Source organism: Trematomus bernacchii, unplaced genomic scaffold (assembly GCF_902827165.1).
Source record: "Trematomus bernacchii unplaced genomic scaffold, fTreBer1.1, whole genome shotgun sequence".
Taxonomy (NCBI): Eukaryota; Metazoa; Chordata; class Actinopteri; order Perciformes; family Nototheniidae; genus Trematomus; species Trematomus bernacchii.
Genome location: NW_022987667.1, coordinates 61217 through 82276, shown reverse-complemented (window position 1 = coordinate 82276; position 21060 = coordinate 61217). Strand labels below are relative to the sequence as shown.

Here is a 21060-nt window from a genome sequence, read left to right as displayed (position 1 = left end):
TGCTGTGGAAAAGAATACAAGTTGACAACTTAAGTGCATGCATTTGAATATTATTGAGAACATTTGAACAACTTTTAAAATCCACACAACATCTTTTAACAGTGAGTTGTGTCAAACAGTCCACCTCACTCTTTCTGAACAGTCTCAGTGCACTAGTGAAGGTTTTCTCCCATGTGGTCTGGTTCTCTGAAACTCTTCTCAGAGTGAGCACAGACGTCAGGTTTTTCTCCAGTGTGGGTAGGCTGGTGGAGCTTCACACTGTATGAGTCACTGAACTCTTTCTCCCACTGGTCAAAGGAGTGGGTTCGCTGGTGGCGCTTCAATGAGCGTGACTCCGTGAAACTTTTCTCACACTGGTCACAGGAGTAGGGTTTTTCTCCAGTGTGGGTTCGCTGGTGGCGCTTCAATGCGTCTGACCGGATAAAGCTCTTCTCACACTGGTCACAGGAGTAGGGTTTTTCTCCAGTGTGGGTTCGCTTGTGAATCATCAAATCGCCTGACTGGCTAAAGCTCTTCTCACACTGGTCACAGGAGTAGGGTTTTTCTCCAGTGTGGGTTCGCTTGTGAATCGTCAAATCGCCTGACTGGCTAAAGCTCTTCTCACACTGGTCACAGGAGTAGGGTTTTTCTCCAGTGTGGGTTCGCAGGTGAATCTTCAAATCGCCTGACTGGCTAAAGCTCTTCTCACACTGGTCACAGGAGTAGGGTTTTTCTCCAGTGTGGGTTCGCTTGTGAATCGTCAAATAGCTTGATTGGTTAAAGCTCTTCTCACACCGGTCACAGGAGTAGGGTTTTTCTCCAGTGTGGGTTCGCAGGTGAATCTTCAAATCGCCTGACTGGCTAAAGCTCTTCTCACACTGGTCACAGGAGTAGGGTTTTTCTCCAGTGTGGGTTCGCTTGTGAATCGTCAAATGGCTTGACTGGCTAAAGCTCTTCTCACACTGGTCACAGGAGTAGGGGTTTTCTCCAGTGTGGATTCTCTGGTGGATCTTGAAATAGCTTGACCTGGCATAACTCTTCTCACAGAGGTCACAGGAGTAGGGTTTTTCTCCAGTGTGGGTTCGCAGGTGAATCTTCAAATAGCCTGACTGGCTAAAGCTCTTCTCACACTGGTCACAGGTGAAAGGTTTTTCTCTAGTGTGGGTACGTTTGTGGCGCTTCAATATCCCTGAACTCCTGAAACTCTTCTCACACTGGTCACAGGTGTGTGGTTTTCCTATCGTGGCTGTAGACTGATGTTGATCCAGCTGTTCTCCGATGATACTCTTCTCCCCATCATCATAAAGTCTATCTGGGTCTTTGCAGGTCTCTTCCTATAAAACAAAACAATAAATCAACAGAGAAAGTGACACAAGTGTATTAGAGGACACATATGAATGTCTTGATGCAAGTTAAAAATGGACGTGACAGAAGTAAAGTAAGGTTTTTAATTAAACCCGAGAATGCATTCTGACTCGTCGTTAGGGATGCCAGCGATTATTCGATTTTTCGAATATTCGTTACAGTCTCCATAACATAGACTGTATATATAAATGGACGTAGGGTCCGTGACGTCACCCATAGGATTCTGCAGAGTTGCCGAGAAGCCCTTAGTAGGCGGAGTCGGCCACTAACGGCTCGACAGTGTTCCACTCCCGCCTGCTCCAAATAAGGGCAGAGGCGGAGGCGGGACCTGCTGCCACCGGGCTGGAAGTTCCAGAGCTAGCTGAAGCTACCAAGCTAAGCTAACATGCTCCCCATCTGCACACTGCCGTCGCATTTTACGTTTCTAAGGTAAGCGGACATGAGACTATTCAGCAAAACTATAAATAATAATCTAAGTTAAGTTTTTAGCATAATACTTCAGAATCTTAAAATCCCTTTACGTTTGTATGCAATGTGCTAAATTAAACACTGGAATCAAGCAAATATTAATATGTTTGCATGACATTAGTTATTTATATTTTTCCATCACTTAATTATACGTTTAATACATTTAAGTTAAGCTAAGGTACATGTGATGATAGCTAGTTAGTGCTCTTACCTGTGAGGCCTCCTCCAAACAGCATTATAACCAGACTGTATCATTAAATCCCAGAGCAAAAGGGTTCAAAGCCCCCCATGGTTCTAGGAATTGGACAAGCACCAGGGAGTTCTTGTCAAGAGCCAGGGGGTACTTGCTCACTTTTAAGATGGAAGATGGCACACCCCTTTACCGAACAAAGAGGTCTTTTAAAATAGTGAATGTTCTGTTGGTGATGCACTGATACCATTTTCGCCCCACACAAGTATAAGTACAACTACTCAACTTTTTAGTAGTCGCCAATACCCAATACAAATGTATTATTATTATTTATTTATTCTTCGTTAGATGTATACAAGTAGTCAATTTACCAATCATTAAATTATCTAAGGTAAAACTAAGTAGTACTGCTTTGGTGCTCTGACTGAGTATCTAAGATTTGTAACGGTTACCAATAACTCAACTCTACCGGTTTCAGTGCATCCCTAAAGTCTATGAGATGCTCTGTTCTCTTGTTTATCATCAAGTTTATGTGATTCTCTACTATCTTCTGCATCGAGTTGAGATGCTCTGTTTTCCTGTCTGCATCGAGTTCATAAGATGCTCTGTCCTGTCTGCATCGAGTTCATAAGATGCTCTGTCCTGTCTGCATCGAGTTCATGAGATGCCCTACTCTTCTGCATTGAGTTCATAAAGTGGTACGTATTATACACTATTTTGCTCCAATGCGTTTGCTGTCAGCGAATTTGTCTCTGTTCCTCTGTTGTGTTCAGTTTTTGTTCCCCCAGATGCAGGTGTCAAAATGGTCTGTATTGCATGGTCTGCATGTTCGGTGGTGAATTAATTCAAGCAGGTTTAGTGTCCTAAAAGTAATTTTAAGGATCCTAAACCTCACACTGATTATACTTTTAAGATCAGGGATGCAAACTAGTCAGCTTTAGGGTACGGTCCCCTTTTCCCCCCAAAATGTGGCAATGAAGTGAATTGTGTGAAATGTGGATTTGTATCTGCCCTGGCAGCTCCCTGAGAAGTGCTGCTCTGGGAGCATTAACTATTTTCACCCTATACCGTATGTGTTTGCATCCCTGCTTTCTTGTCTCCTGTTTTGGTGGGATCATCATAGTAATACAATATTTGCTTTTGAAGGTTCCTCTCTATCCTGGGCTTCTTCATCAATATCGACACGTTGATGTTGATGGTTCCTGTGCTGCTTGAAGGACAGCGATATGTCCTGACCTACAGGTTCAGCCAGGACCACTTGGAGCTTCTCTTTAACTCCATCAGAGCATCCGGTAGGGTTCATATTTACCAGACGCAACACTAAGTGACAGCAAATGCTTGTATTCTTTTCAGTTTGTCTGTCCATATGTTTGTTTGTTTTTTTGGAAAAATGCGGTTCTGAAGACATATACAGTATCTGGAAGTGTCACAGAAACCATTTTGAGTATTAAGAAAAATGTCTGTGTGTTTGTCTATCCGTTTGCAGAATTTGTCACCACTGTGATACAGTCTGAACTGTATGATAATGTCATTCAACTTAATTTATGTGGAAAAAGATCATTCAGGCGTGGCTGGTTCTAATTTGTCATTTTTTTTTTAAAAGCATAAAGATGTATTGAATATCTGTGTAATATACTTGCATATCTTGTGTTTTTTTAAGGTGGCTGGAATAACAACCCTAATGCCAGCCAGTTCAAGTACATCTTCCGGAAGCTGATGGCCCGGTGTGGGGTTGTTAAACCAAGCAGCAAAGGTCATGTGACGGCACAGGATGACACAGAGTCCCTACCAGCTGTAGCAATGTCCTCTGCTGCCCAGTCCTACCACATCGACACATCTACAAACCTGTCAGCTGTAGATATGTCCTCTGCAGAAGAAGGAGAAGATCTTCCATCCCCGTTTGCTGACATTCCTGCCCTTGTACATGACCACAGCTACCTTCCCACCCGCTTCGATGGTCTTGTGAACAACGACCGATAGTGTATTTAGCTTATAACCGATTGTGCCAATAGTCACAATCTGCGGTGAAAACGATGGGCGATTAATCGGACGATAGTCCAAAAAAAGAAATATTCACAGTCCGTGGAAAATTCTAATTTCCCCATGCTTATTAATTATTATTAATCGGTCCACCTCTAATTTCAGGATTTGTTGTGCGACGGACTTTCAAGAAGCTGTCCTGTGATGTCTGCCGTGCCAGCCTGGTGACGGACGCTGCATCTGCCAGTAAGGACAAGAGCTACCACCTGCTGACTTTAAGAAACAATGGAGGCCTGGTGATTCCGTCTGAAGGCACAGTGAGTGTTGTCAGGGCAGCAGAGTGGGTAATTCGCCAGGCATCAGCAGATTCCAGATGATCACAGCCCATCAAACTGCTAGAGGTCCTCTACATTGTGCGGAAGAGGATTGGTCCAGAGGATGTGTTTTTGCTTGGGGAGCACATTGCCGACACACAGTATGGCATTGACAGTCACCACCATACGCTGTTGACATTAGTTGTGTCCCTGTTTTTTAAGCTAAGGCTGCATCACATTGCAAAAACAACTACTCTGAGCTTACAGAGTGGCAGCATGAGACAGAAGGTCACAAAAACAGTCCTTTTCAAAGGGCATTAGCTCCAACATGTGCACATGTGTTACGTGCCGTAGTGGGTGCTTGTGTGTCTCCTTCTCTTTCCCCCTGATGTTTCTTCTTCTTCTTTGTTTAATGGCGAATCGCTACCACTAGGAGCATATATCGCCACCTACTATGTATTTATTAAATCTTCATGTTCCATGATGGGCCTCACCACCTTCAGTCACAGGTACTGGCTCCTCGATTGTCCTTACACTCTCTGTCTCTCACCCTAAAACCAGACCCTTTCTTTTTAGACTAAAATGTCGGGTATCTCTAGGGTCCGTTTGGTGTTTTTTCTTTTCTGTTGCTTCAGCATATGAAACTTTGTATCTCTCTACCTCCTTTGCCTTTTTCTGCACTTCGCAGCCCTGATACGCAGCACTATGTTCCCCATATATGTTTATGTTTGCTCAGTCTGTCTAATAAACCCATAAAATGGTTGTGAAAGAATACCAAAGCTGAGGCTGAACGATGATTGATTGTTGGTGTGCCATGTGTCACAGTGTGTCTTATTGGTTTTGTGTTATACTGTATTTTATTGTGTGCAGCTGGTCCTTATCTCCAAGACACATTTAAAACAAAATAACCTTGAACCTTGAAGCCCCATCTCTCCCCACCTGCCCCTGCTTCCTACATCCCCTCCACACCAGACCAAGTTGTTCTTCTTAATAATACATTTATTTTGGGGGGCCGCCTTTCATAACACCCAAGGACACCTTACAGGGCATAGGGGCAATATAGGGAACAATTAAAACAGTGGATTTAGTGAGATATCAGCCGGGGTAAGACAAGACAAACGACAGTAAATGGACTACAGAACGACACAGGGTACAGTTTATATTATTCTTGGGCTTTTTTCGACTACAAGAACTCAGCGCACCGTGCTGTGAAGTGGTAACGTATTTCAAAGGTTCTGGATTTGTTTACAAATCTAGAAACTAAATACAAAACTAGGACGATATGAAGATCTGATGTCAAAAATAATTGTGATAAATGAGACAGAACTGGCCTGTCTGTGAGCTCATTTTATGTTGGTTTGGTTCTTCTGATAAAGGTGTGAATATCTAAATAATATACCACCATGCTATTGTCATTAGTTGTGTCCCTGTTCTTTAAGCTAAGGCATTGCTAAATTAACAACTCTTGGCTTACAGAGTGGTGACATGAGACCGATTTTTATATATAAAATATAAATATATTTTAATTTTATAATTTATTTTAAATATTAACAATATAATAAAATAAATGGAAATATATACACCGGCAAATATTTAATATAAATACCTTGTGTGGGTGTGTATAGCTATTGCTTTATCTGCTTAATGTTATTTTCATATGAAAGTCCATGATTATATACACATATATATATACATATGTATGTATACATATATACATATATACATATGTATGTGTATATATACATATGTATGTGTATATATATATATATATATATATATATATATACATATGTACATATGTATATATATATATATACATACATATGTATACAGTTCAATAAGCTTCTTAGTGCAATAAGAAGCTACAGGGACGTTAATCTACATCGGTAATATTAACTTTATTTAATACAACATTTACGGTACAAGATTTAATCATACAGCCCATGTCGTATAATATTTTACAAATGATGAATTACAGCAAACATGTGCAATATATCCATTATTACAGCTCCGTGGGCTGGCAGTAAGGCGATATGGGTCCGTTCTTATTGTGCATCCATGGGTAAAGATAAACGCATGGAGTGCTGAACCATAGACTGTATATATAAATGGACGTAGGGTCCGTGACGTCACCCATAGGATTCTGCAGAGTTGCCGAGAAGCCCTTAGTAGGCGGAGTCGGCCACTAACGGCTCGACAGTGGCGTCAGAGTTCCACTCCCGCCTGCTCCAAATAAGGGCAAAGAGGCGGAGCCGAGGCGGGACCTGCTGCCACCGGGCTGGGAGTTCCAGAGCTAGCTGAAGCTACCAAGCTAAGCTAACATGCTCCCCATCTGCATACTGCCGTCGCATTTTACGTTTCTAAGGTAAGCGGACATGAGACTATTCAGCAAAACTATAAATAATAATCTAAGTTGAGTTTTTAGCATAATACTTCAGAATCTTAAAATCCCTTAACGTTTGTATGCAATGTGCTAAATTAAACACTGGAATCAAGCAAATATTAATATGTTTGCATGACATTAGTTATTTATATTTTGCCATCACTTAATTATACGTTTAATACATTTAAGTCAAACTAAGGTACATGTGATGGTAGCTAGTTAGTACTCTTACCTGTGATGCCTCCTCCAAACAGCATTATAACCAGACTTTATCATTAAAACTACAAGTACCAGTTCTAGATCCTTGACTTTAGACAAACAATTCAAAAGACAAAATGTATTTAAAGACCAATCTTTATTTGAAGGTGCCTCTTAACCTGAGATATTAGTTATACGGTAATAGTATTGACAATCTAAAAAAACTGAGCAACTCAACAGTCAACTTTATATTTCTTATTGTCTAAAGCATTTATTATTTTCATTTTTCCCCTCTCATATTCAGTGTGGACGGATTGAGACAGCGTGGTGTCCAGAGAGCTGCAGAGACTTCAGGGAGAAACCTCCGTGTGATGGACGTCATGTCTGTTGGTTTGGAGAGGACTGAGGGTCTTTCCTCTGTGAGGAGGACCAGACCTGATGGAGGAGCCCATGCATAGCTGATACCAACTACACAGGCCTCGTCTGTCACTTTATTTGACTAAATGTGTTTACTTATACATTTAATAGGTTTACACCTTCTGTCCATATGTGCTTTTTATTTAAAACATGTTTGATTAACTTCACATTTCAATAAATTGAATTTGTATTTGCACTCCTTTTGTCCATTATTCTTACTGAAAATGTTAGATTACACATTCACATCCGACTGAAGATTGGCCCCATTTATTTGCGTTGCAAACTCTGCGGTACAAGGCACATGTTGTGAAGCTCATGAAGTGAGGCAAATAGAATTAATCAGCTGATGGAGTGTAGATGTGGAAATAGGTGCATTCGATCAGCTGACTGTTTTCACAATAAAAGTAGTTTCTTAGTGAATGTCCTGTACTGGTCTTAACATCTCATAACATCAGCTTTTAATTTTCCTATTGGATGTTTTTCTTGACCGTCGGAGTCGTGTCTTTCAGGCATGTCCTTCCCTAACAAAAATTACAGGAAACATAAAACATATTATTGCAGAACAAGTGTGTTATTTATGAAAGAGGTGTGTTTGTGCTGTAGATATAATTATTTTGTAATTGTAATGTTTTTTTTTATTTCAACAGTGAGCTACAAAGACAATCAGATTATGAATGAACAGTATGAAATTCATCAACATTGAAATGTATTTTATTATCAAAATAATATTTAACTGTTATTAAAACAAGCTTGCTCTGTTGTCTCACTGAAAGAATCACTTTTACCACGTTTTTACAGACAATATTTAAGCAATAGCTCACGACAGGCCGTGGTATATGCTCATTATATCACAGCTAAGGGGCGTGGTTCGGCCCGACGCGAAGCCCGGAACTGCACACTGAATATGTTTTTGCCGTTTGATGTCTATGTCTGGACCGTTGCGTAAAAAGGAGGGTTTCTGCCCCGTTACTTCTCCGCTGCTTTCTTGTTCCAGTTTGAAAAGCAAACTGCCTGCAGTTTGCTTTTCAGCCCAACTGTATACTGTTTATCTCAGACGCGGAGGGATACTGAGTTGTTGTGAAAAGTAACTTACAATTCTACCCGTGGTATACGCTCAGTATACCACGGCTAAGAACCAATCAGATTGCTTGATTTTACTTGTCCGTTTTATAATGAGAGATAAATAGCAGTTGTCACTATGCGTTAAATATCTTTGCCTTCAATACATTAAATTAGAAAGCTGACAAAGTAATATTGCTTGTTAACATGTAACCCTTTGCATGGAAAAAAACCTCAACTTCACTGATGTGTAGGTGATCTAGTATTTAGTATTGTTTAATGGAATGTATATCAGTGTATTAAAGTCAATACTTCATTTATTTAAACCAATATCTTTCTTGATTCTTTGTACAGTATGAAAAAATAGTATTTGTACCTGTGCTGAAGTTCACTGCTGTGAGGAGTCCAGTTCTGTCTCTCACTCTCTGGTCCAGCCTGTCTGCATCACCTGGACACTTTAAACAAACAGATATATATGTAAAGAACCATGTGTACAAACAATATAACTTAATCTCTTCTGTTGAACATGTTGGATTGTGTATTGTCCGAGTCAGGGTCCTTTTTATTTTACTGTAACTTTGGAAGTTGTGTTACCAATGCTTACTATTTATTTGATACCAATTTGGTAATGCAATTAATAAAAACAACAAGGTTTGGGTTCGTTCTTCAGATGACTGATGTTAACGTGTAAGCTCAATAATGAACTCCAGCTCAACCAACCATATTGTAATATCTAAGTAATCATCTTGAAATATGACATTAATAATTGTAATATACACACATCTTATTGTGAGGTTGATTTCACATACACTACTTCGACGTTAGCTTGTCTACATACTTGAGCATAGCCAATTTAAATTAACCTTAGCGATGCATACAGTTCCTACCTACATAATAAAATATCTCTCTAAGTTACAAGGATGACCTTATTTTACCAACCTCAAACAGAAGCTTTTTGTTCTACAGTATTATCCCACTTAACGCTTAACACTTGTCTATTTCGTTTTAACCTTTATATATACAGTCTATGGTTTTAACTTGGAGGCTACGAATAGCATCGTTAGCACCGATGTAGCTACCACTCGCTTACACGCTAACCCAAGCCTTAACATTCATTACGTAGCTGATTGAAATCATAAACACATAAATAAAGTACTCGAATTTCACTTACCGCAAAACGGCATTCATGCACCGTCTGTTTTAACCGCAGAGCGAGTCACAATAGTCCGATATATAAGCATGAAGAACAAACAAACACGGCCAGGGTCAAGTTTTGTTCCCTGGATGAACTGAGTAGGCAGAGTCCCTGTAGCTTAACGGAGACGGAGCAGCTAGCAGAGAGACAAGAAGCTAACAGCAGCAGTCACTTGACAGAGCTGTCACTCAATGTGACCACGCCCTAATTTATGCAAAAACTTTAAGACCTAATATAAATAAAAGGGTCATGTTAGAATACAATTCACTCACAGATTCATAATCATGAAGGTGGAATCTAACTATATACATAATAATATTTATTGCATCCAGGGCTAGAAAGGTTTTTTTTCTGCTATAAAATTGGGCATTTTAACATGGGGGTCTATGGAAATTGCTCCTTTCTGCAGTCAGCGCCTATCGGCCAATATATGAACTGCAGTTTGTGGCACTTCCGTATTGGCGTCCCGGCTCTTCCCCAGAGTTTGCCGCTTGCTCCATAAACGAAAATTGTTTTTAAAATTCGATTTTATTTATATATATTTTTATTATTATTTATGTTTTTCTTTTTTTTCCTGGCTTAGTTTCAACCAAAATAATCGAATAATCGATTAATATTCGCCAGGGGAGTCCGATTTTCGAATTTAATCATGGTCAGTTTCTGGCATCCCTAATCGTCGTAGCCTAAAATACCGCTGAATAAAGGAAGAAGTATAAATACCTATTAACTTGATACAACAAAACAACAAAGACGCACTGATTGGTTGATTGATTCGGACTGATTTGTTTTTAAAATAAATACAAAGGGGTTGGCTCTCACAGACACTAAAAGGGTTGAAGCACACAAACTCGTTTCATTGTTTTATAAATTAGTTAAATTCAGAGGTAGGAAGTACATTTACTCAGGTACTGTACTTAAGTACAATTTTGAGGTAATTGTACTTTACTTGATTATTTCCATTTTATGCTACTTTGTACTTCTACTCCACTACAGTTCAGAGGTAAATGGTGTACTTCTACTCCACTACATGTATTTAATACCTTTAGTTACTTTACAGATGTGGATGAATGATGTGAAATATAATCAAGTGTTAAATCAGACTTTAGTTCCACCTGGAGTAAATTCACAAGCTACCCTGCAGTATACAAAGTCATTCAAACTAGCTGCACCTTTACCAGCTTTGAGAACACTTTCATGATCAATCATTATAAAACATATCATATATATTATTCTGAAATGGACCAATCTGCACAATCACTACTTTTACTGTCGGTACTTTAACTATATTTTGATGCTAATACTTTTCTACTTTTCTGAGTACTTCTACTTTTACTCAAGTACAAGATCTGAGTACTTCTACTTTTACTCAAGTACAAGATCTGAGTACTTTTACTCAAGTACAAGATCTGAGTACTTTTGCTTTTACTCAAGTACAAGATCTGAGTACTTTTACTTTTACTCAAGTACAAGACCTGAGTACTTTTACTTTTACTCAAGTACAAGACCTGAGTACTTTTACTTTTACGGCCCGTCCACACAGCAGCGTTAAAAAAATCTTGGAGGTGGGCGTATCTGAAGCTTGGGGATTTTTTGCGAGCAAGGCACCAACAACCAATCACATGAATCTCCCGCCCCCGACATACGAAGCAAAAAAGTTTGAAGTAAACTGGATATAAACTCCCCAAACAGGCGAAAACATACCACTGTCTCTGCCACCTCCCTCCATGCCTGGCTCCTCCGGTTTATATCCCGGTAGGTAAATAGGGACTGGTCATAAAGCACCGGGTGATTCCCTACCGCTAATTTCTCCTCCATGTTTTGGAATATGAGGAAATGACCTGCGGTATGTCTCTCCCAGCATACACGCCGTTTGATTGGCTAGCGCTGGAACTGTCAGATTTGCATAAACGGGATTTGATTGGCTGCCGCTTCCACCTCAGCTTCAAAAGTTGAACATTGCTCAACTTTGAATCCTGAAAATCCTGAAAATCTCCGCTCGCCTGCCAACAATGCAGTTCGGCGAAAAGTGAGGCAAAGTGACGTCACCCCATTCAAAGTGAATGGGCAGAAGCGTTTCAAGATTTTTTAACGCTGCTGTGTGGACGGTCCGTTACGGGCCGTCTCCACAGCAGCGTTAAAAAAATCTTGGAGGTGGGCGTATCTGAAGCTTGGGGATTTTTTGCGAACAACCAATCACATGAATCTCCCGCCCGCGACATACGATGCAAAAAAGCCAGAAGTAAACTGGATATAAACTCCCCAAAACAGGCGAAAACCTACCACTGTCTCTGCCACCTCCCTCCATGCCTGGCTCCTCCGGTTTATATCCCGGTAGGTCTGGTCATAAAGCACCGGGTGATTGATTCGCTACCGCCAATTTCTCCTCCATTTTTTGGAATATGAGGAAATGACCTGTGGCATGTCTCTCCCAGCATACACGCCGTTTGATTGGCTAGAGCTTGAACGCTCAGATTTGCGTACACGGGATTTGATTGGCTGACGCTTCCACCTCAGCCTCAAAATCCTGAAAATCTCCGCTCGCCTGCCCACAATGCATTTCGGCGAAAAGTGAGGGAAAGTGACGTCACCCCATTCAAAGTGAATGGGCAGAAGCGTTTCAAGATTTTTTAACGCTGCTGTGGAGACGGCCCGTTACTCAAGTACAAGATCTGAGTACTTCTACTTTTACTCAAGTACAAGATCCGAGTACTTCTCCCACCTCAGAGTAAATGTGAATGATCAGATGTTACCATCTCCTTGTATATGCTACTGTAGCTTTAGCACTCACTATTTGCTACAGGTGACTTCCTGTTCACATCTTTGATTGATTTTGCCAGATGTTTCCTAGCAACCAATATGATTCACTCAGTGTAACGAACGCTTTTTTATTCTTCATTGTTTAGACTCAAATGCAACCATGTAAACAATTCTGAAAACTTAAATCAACAGGACTCTAGACTGCTAAACTTTAACAGAATTTCATTGTTTTCACTCAAATATGAATAATTATTTAACCAGGATTTTCACTTTTAAAAGTTAAAGTAACTTACCTCTGCTGATGAACTCTTTCTGCTGCTTGTGTTCTCGTCTACCTGAAGTTCAGCCATCTGCAATAACAGAGATTACCACATTACTTATTAGCAAACCACAGGAATTAAAATAAACATTTAGTGTTTTTCTAAATGTTAACCTTGAGCAGTGTGCGAAAAAGCACCCGTCCCACCGTCCGGGACGTGTTATTTACAATATCGGACAAGTAGATCTTTCAATTGACTTGTCCGGCGGACAAGTGACGTTTTTAGCCCTCATTTATTGACAAATTATAGATAAATTCAGTTCTCAAAAGGCAGAACTCGTTCGCAAATTGTCCGTATCCGCCATTGTTCGTTTAGAAATGTTAGTTTCGGTTCTGCTTGTAGATTCCTAAGGAAATGCATCTCGCCGCTTTCTGTACTGTTAGACGGGGGCGGGGCGGGGCGGGAAGTGTAGCACAGTGGCAGGGTTGGGAAGCAAAACTCGGTTCCGAGTAGGAACAAATAACAATTGTCCGGTACCGTGATTAATAAGAGTTGTGAGCACAGGAGGCGGAGCCCCGCGGACCGCAGCTCTCTCTCTCTGCTCCGGATCATCTGATCGCTGCACGGTGCAGTTCAGCGTCTCTCTCTCTCTCCCTCTCTCTTTCTACACACAGCGGACCCGCTGCCCGTTTAACAGCCTCATCTTTGTCAAACTTTCTTATGTTCTTTCTCTAACACGTAATGAAGGTTATTAAGCGTTAAGCGTTAGCTCCTACGTTGTTAATATTGACGCCATTTCCTTTATGAAGTAAATCAGCCTCCCTGTCTGTGTCCTCGCGCTGTCCTCACATCCCCCGACCCCCAGACTCGGAGGAGCACAGGGATGTCAGTATTGTTTATGAAGCAGGGTATAGAAAGTACATTATTGAAATGAAAATACTATTTATTTACTTTTACAAACAGTGAGCAGCTGGGCAGCTGCAGCATGTGTATTGCAGGACATGTGTAAGCGTGCTAGCGTCTTTGAGTTGTAGAAAAGCGCTAGGCCTATAGGCTATACATATAATGTATTATTATTATTATTATTATTATTAGGCCTATGTGTTGGACATGTGTGGTTGGACTCTGTCTCACAGGCAGGTTGCAGTGTAACATCAGAGGAGACTGGGCCAATTGTACATTCTCAAACTGCACCACTTAGAACTAACTAAACAATGCAGAGATTATTTTTATATAATTGTATTCAATAACCGTAAGAAATTAAACAGTCTGAAGTGATTTGTAAATAAGAATACAGATTTGACTTAATGTTTTCATAAATATATTTTTCTCCCAGTTTGTCATGGGACTTATTTTTACCCTCTCAAAGAACCGGAATCGAGAACCGAAAATAACCGGAATCGAAAAGCAGAACCGGAATCGTTCAAATCCAAAACTATACCCAACCCTACGTATGTGTGATGCAGTAAAATCTTACCGCTCACTTACGTTAGCTGTGTCGTAAAAGCCGTGGGAAAATGTAAAATACGATGGCGAAGAAGAAGATTCCAGTGGCCCCAATTTTTGTCGATTCTGGACAAGTGAAAAATGTATTCGGACAAGTAAATTGCCAAACTCACTTGTCCATGGACAAGTACTCTCTAAAAACTTTTTCTCACAGTGTTGAGACAATTAATTTGACAAAACAATCACTACCACAAAGCTCAACAAACAACAAATAGCGTGTGCGTTCCATTTTTACTCTCGTCCATCGAAAACATGTTTTAGAATATAAAAATACATGAATGATGAAATGAGCACATAAAGTGCAGACATACTATAAAATCACAGTTAATAGACCTGCATCTGATGATCGCAGTGTTCTGGCGGGTGTGTAGTTTATTGAGTCAGCAATGTAGTAATGTAATAATGGCCACTTCTTGCTAAATTTACATTTCCATGTGATGCTTTAATCCGAGGCGACTCACAATAGGTAAATGAACAGCAGTAGACAGTATCTCATTTACTTAGACACTGTACTTAAGGACAATGTTGAGGTACTTGAGACTAATCCTGCAACTTTATACTGACAAATAAACCGATGAGATGAAAAACCGGACTTGACCAAACAAATCACGGAGCTCTCAGCTCTCCCGCCGATATCAGAGATGTCCCTGCTATGTGTGGGAGGTAAGAGAGGACATTTAAGGGCTATGTTTGATGTCTTTAAGTATCACCTGCTGGGGTTTAGCTGCTGTCCTGTGCCTTCTTAAATCGTTTGTTTACGTCCCTCACTTCCGTTTCGCTTCTCATTTGCTAGCTGAACAGCTGATCAGAGTGGTTTCTTGGCCCGATAGCTTGTGTCCGACATGTTGAATCGGCCGTGTGTCGACCATGAAAGGCCAAATAAGGCGTGTCACGGCCGAGGGTTCGGGACACACCAAATTTACTTTGGGCGACAGGGCACGCTTCCTCGTCAGACAACCGAAGACGGCCGATATCGGCCTGGTGTGTCTGGGCCTTTAGCTCCGGAGTCTTGCTTCTAGACCGACCATTTTTGGAGCTGGAAACGAACCGGATTCCGGAGCTAAGAGGCGGCGCCGCTGCGGTGTGAAGAGGAAAAACCGGTACTTTTCAGGCTCTAGCTCCGAGCCGGTGTTATGCCGTAGATTGAAGCCTTGCCGTAGATTGAAGCCCTGTTCGCGGGGACGCGCAAAGGTTACGTCATCGCCTGTATTGAGCGTTCGCCTAGTTTTCTAAGCGGAAAAACTAAAGATACTATTTACTTTCTCTCTTTTGAATGATATATTTCCCATCAGATTAAACAGCAAACGGCTGAATAAATAATGTGCATACAATTGCGAGGAGGCTCGTTTTAAGGACACTTTTCAGATCCGTCACAATCTTGGTATTGGAACAAACTTCAGTTTTTGAGTCCACTCTGTTATGTTCCTCCTTCCTACAGAACAGACAATGACAGGATAATATGTCATTTGTCAGTATAGTCCTATTTCTTAAAACCTTCTCTGTTGTTTAAGTGTCTGATAACCACGAATAGTAAGCAATGATATAACAGTAATGATATAACATGTCAGACACTGTGTTATTTTCAATCAATCCTAAAAGATAATTTGTTCAAACTAGCTCCACTCGCTTTAATTGCTCCTTTGAATGTAATGGCACATTTCCACTACACGGTCGGCCTCGGCCACGCTCGGTACGGCTCGGCCTTAACAGGGCCGACTCACTTCCTGCTGCGCTTCCATTACAGTTTAGGAACTGGGGTAGTTACTATAGTAACGCAGTGTAGGCGGAGCCGTGACGTCATCTTCAATGAGAACTCCAGAAACACAACACAGCCGTTAGCTGTTAGCACTCAGAGCTCACAGCTCCTTATATATGTTCAGAAACTCGACAAAAGTTAAACAAGTACACACCACAGACTGCCTGTGTCATGGTGAATACAGTCGCTGCTTTATTTATGTCTGTATAGGCCGTTGTTGTGAGTGTGGACGGTCGGAGCATATACTGCGTTAGCTTAGCCAATCTCCATTTAGAAAAATACGCATTTTAAAAGGTTTTTCGCCTGCCGTCTGTCTGCAGACTTGACAAAGCATTAATTCATGGTTTTTACTAACCGGTATCAGTATGTTGTTACTTCGGCATCATTTTGAAACGTGTATTACAATTAAATCACGGTCAAATATGTCCATCTTGTTGTAGTTGTAGCCCCCTTGCCAGCGCTCCTCTCTCTAGTTTAGCATACTCAGCCCGACTCAGCCCTGTTTGTTGGCCTCGATAGAACCACAATTTTCTCGGGCCAGAAAAGACGTGAAAGTGGCCCCGGGCCGGGCCGGGCTGGAACTAGGCCTAGTGGAAGCGCAACCAAAAACGGGAACGGCACGACACGGCACGCTTAAAGCGAGCTCCGCGCTGTAGTGGAACTGCACCATAATTGTCCTCTGTGGTTTCCTACTCAACACATGTTTGTATTGTAATGCCACTCATATTTTATTTGTTATTGTATTTTAAGGTGACATTGAATGCTTTGAAAGGTGCCCTAAAATAAAGTGTATTATTGATCTTATATCTGTGCCTATATCACACTATTAATGTTCCTTATTTTAGACTGGGTTAATCCTGGTGTCAATAGGGAAGATCTGCACTGTTCTCTACATAACATGTTCAGCAGAGCAGGTATTTCTCCTGCCAGATTTGGAACCCCCCCCCTATCATTTTGTCCAGGATAGTCATACACTCAACAAAATCACACTGGTGTTGCCTGTTCCCCTCTAGTTTGTGCTCACCAAAGCATTTTACTCTGGGCCCAGCAGGTAAAAAACTAAAGAGGGGCTTCCAAATCCGGCAGAGAAGGTGCTGCCAGATATGGCACCCCACCTACAACTTTGTCCAGGATAGTCACAACTTCACCAAAATCATACTGGTGTTGCCTGTTCCCCTCTAGTTTATGCTCACCAAAGCATTTTACACTGGGCCAAGCAGGTGAAAAACTAAAGAGGGGCTTCCATATCCGGCAGACCAGGTGTTGTAGCTGCCAGATTTGGAAGCCCCCCTATATCTTTGTCCAGGATAGTCATAGACTCACCAAAATCACACTGGTGTTGCCTGTTCCCCTCTACTTTGTGCTCACAAAAGCATGTTACTCTGGGCCCAGCAGGTGAAAAATTATAGGGGGGCTTCCATATCCGGCAGCCAGCCACAACACCTTCTCTGCCGGATATGGAAGCCCCTTTTTCGTTTTTTACCTGCTGGGCCCAGAGTAATATGCTTTTGCGAGCACAAACTAGAGGGGAACAGGCAACACCAGTGTGATTTTGGTGAGTCTATGACCATCCTGGACAAAGATATAGGGGGGCTTCCAAATCCGGCAGCTACAACACCTTCTCTGCCGGATATGGAAGCCCCTCTTTAGTTTTTTACCTAATGGGCCCAGAGTAAAATGCTTTTGTGAGCACACACTAGAGGGGAACAGGCAACACCAGTGTGATTTTGGTGACGGTGTGACCTTCCTGGACAAAGTTGTAGGGGGGGTGCCATATCTGGCAGGAGAAATACCTGCTCTGCTGAACATGTTATGTAGAGAACAGTGCAGATCTTCCCTATTGACACCAGGATTAACCCAGTCTAAAATAAGGAACATTAATAGCGTGATATAGGCACAGATATAAGATCAATAATAAACTTTATTTTAGGGCACCTTTCAAAACATTCAATGTCACCTTAAAATAAAATAAAAAATAAAATATGAGTGGCATTACAATACAAACATGTGTTGAGTAGGAAACCACAGAGGACAATTACATTCAAAGGAGCAATTAAAGCGAGTGGAGCTAGTTTGAACAAATTATCTTTTAGGCTTGATTGAAAATAACAGTGTCTTACATTATCATATATGTTATATCATTACTGTTATATCATTGCTTACTATTCGTGGTTATCAGACACTTAAACAACAGCGAAGGTTTTAAGAAATAGGACTATACTGACAAATGACATCTTATCCTTTCATTGTCTTTCCTTAAAACGAGCAACCTTGCAATTGTATGCACATTATTTATTCAGCCGTTTGCTGTTTAATCTGATGTGAAATATATCATTCAAAAGAGAGAAAAAAGATTTGAAAACTAGGCGAAGCTCAATACAGCCGATGACGTCACCTGTGCGCATCCCCGCGAACAGGGCTTCAATCTACGGCAAGGCTTCAACCTACGGCATAACACCTGCGCAATATTATCGTTGAGCTAGCTAACTAGCATACATTGTCACTATCTGCTAACGTTAGCTTGAGCCTTCGTTTTCAAATAGTTTTTTTCATAGGCTATAAACGGAGGTGGTATAAGTATATATCTTGTACTTGAGTAAAAGTAGAAGTACTCAGGTCTTGTTCTTGAGTAAAAGTAGAAGTACTCAGATCTTGTACTTGAGTAAAAGTAGAAGTACTCAGGTCTTGTACTTGAGTAAAAGTAGAAGTACTCAGGTCTTGTACTTGAGTAAAAGTAGAAGTAGAAGTCCTGCATTCAAAATGTTCCTCAAGTAAAAGTCGAAAAGTATTCTCATCAAAATATAGTTAAAGTAGCGACAGTAAAAGTAGTCATTGTGCAGATTGGTCCATTTCAGAATAATATATATGATATGTTTTATAATGATTGATCATGAAAGTGTTCTCAAAGCTGGTAAAGGTGCAGCTAGTTTGAATGACTTTGTATACTGCAGGGTAGCTTGTGAATTTACTCCAGGTGGAACTAAAGTCTGATTTAACACTTGATTATATTTCACATCATTCATCCACATCTGTAAAGTAACTAAAGGTATTAAATACATGTAGTAGTACACCATTTACCTCTGAACTGTAGTGGAGTAGAAGAACAAAGTAGCAACACATTGAAATACTTAAATAAAGTATCTCAAAATTGTACCCAAGTATAGTACTTGTTGAGTTTATGAACTTAGTTACTTTACACCACTGGCTATACAGATAGAAAGACTAAGCCTTGCACAGAGGCATGAAAATACATTTTCAAAATGCTCAACAGTGCTGCCAAAATTATAAACTGACTACTACACAATTCAAATAAATGCTTTTATACATTTCTATTAGATGTGACTCTTTGGCGTTTCTGTTATTATTAACTGCTTTAGTTGTTCTGACTGCTAAAATCCTCTGTTATTCCTCATTTTAAAGCCGATATTCCGTGGGGTCGGGGGGCTCGGATCCTTGTCACCTTTTCATACCTGATGAGTTTGCATCCCTGATGTAACGACTGTAAAGTTGGTAGTAAAATCGTCCCATTTGTTCCATTTAGTTTCGACAGAGCAAAACCAAAACGAGTAGCGCTTCAATACAATCGGCCATTGTTGTTGTTGTCGATGTGAGGGGTTTCCACGCGGTTTGGCTCTATGAAGCAGGCACGCAAACAGTTACGTCATGACGCAAAACGATGACGCAATGACGCAGCACCAGTGGGGCTCTTGTTTGAGACGAGCTGCGGCTCGCATCGAAAGTAGACGAGAATAGCCGATCGCAGCCGGGGGAGGTCTCAAAAAGCTCGCCTGAAGTCGGACAGCTGGGAGTCGGCTTCTTCTTCTTCTTCTTCTTCTCTCGGTTTTTTGGCGGATTTCAAACAACTTTAAGGTGCATACCGCCACCTCCGGAGTCGGCTTGACTTGGTTTGCATTTATAAATGCACACGGCATCTATTGCACGTCTGTCCGTCCTGGGAGAGGGATCCCTCCTCTATTGCTCTCCCTGAGGTTTCTCCCATTTCCCCTTTAAACTGTGGGTTTTTCTCTGGAAGTGTTTCCTTGTATGATGTGAAACGTTAGGACAGATGGTGTCGTATTGTCATACTGATATTCTGTACAAACTGTGAAGTCCACTGAGACAATTGTAACATTTGTGATATTGGGCTATAAATAAACATTGATTGATTGATTGATAAAGAATGGACAAATGTGTTTAATCGTTAAGTAAATACATTTGTTCCTGCTCAAGATTAGATTCAACTTTATTGTTATTGCACAGATTACAGGTACTGAGACAACGAAATGCAGTTTAGCTTCTAACCAGGAGTGCATAAAGCAGTAAAGTGAAAAGTAATGTACACAATCTACAGAATAAAATATAGAATGAATTGAATGATGAATAAACAGTGAGGGGTATGAATACACTATATACACAGTAGCCTAGCCTAGTATGAACAGAGTGTTGTATGAATATGCTAAGATATATAAAGTATGACAACGGTAAGCAGTGCAAGTATAGTATAAAATATATAGATATTCATTTAATGATGATAAACATTGTGGAACAATGATGAAAAATGTGAATGGAAGTGGCGACGTAAAACTGACACAAAACAACACACTTTTGCCGAGCCAATGGAGAGTTTCATCTCCAGCACGGGGTAAAAACCACCAATGAGCGCTCAGCTCGAGATACCAGCGAGTCGTTTCCCATCAAGCATTTCGCTTCCGCAGCCCGTGGAGAGAAACTGCGCCGCCTCGCCGCGCCTCGCTCTCAAGGCTGCGGGCGTCTTTGTCCCGCGAGATTTCAACGTCTCATGTAGGCGAGCCTCCAGAGCAAGTCGGACAAAATGACTAAGTTTGCTGTCTTAGACTGCCAGATGTATTAAGATGGTTTGTTCACAATTTACACATAAAACCTAAATGTTCATCTGTTTATTGTTCTTCTTCCTTTATATTCAAAGCATGTTGATTGTCTATTGGCTATATCTTGACATTATGTTAATTTGATCATACTTGCCATACATTTATTTTAATTGATGCGATTCCTTCAAAGGTTTTGTAATAGACCCCTAGTACTTTTAATTTATAAAGTAATAATACATGTGAATGATTGAGCTCATTAGTGGCCTGACTGGCCCTCCTAATTTGTTCCTTAATGACCCCATGATGTGATTATGTATATCTTAAAACCTTTAACAACTATATTTAGATGTTCACAAATCTCTACATTTATGTATAAAATACATGTG

General features: G+C 40.8%; 1 protein-coding gene across 1 annotated transcript; it reads right to left on the bottom strand.

Annotated features, from left to right (window-relative positions):
- Nucleotides 1–33: 33 nt before the first annotated feature.
- Nucleotides 34–19497, bottom strand: LOC117487179 (zinc finger protein 271-like). Its single transcript, XM_034135835.1, has 3 exons — nucleotides 19298–19497; nucleotides 12599–12655; nucleotides 34–1313 (listed from the first exon to the last, which is right to left on the bottom strand). Exons 1-3 carry the CDS (start codon nucleotides 19310–19312, stop codon nucleotides 153–155), a joined length of 1233 nt encoding a protein of 410 aa, XP_033991726.1. The 5' UTR covers nucleotides 19313–19497; the 3' UTR covers nucleotides 34–152.
- Between the last annotated feature and the right edge of the window lie 1563 nt (nucleotides 19498–21060).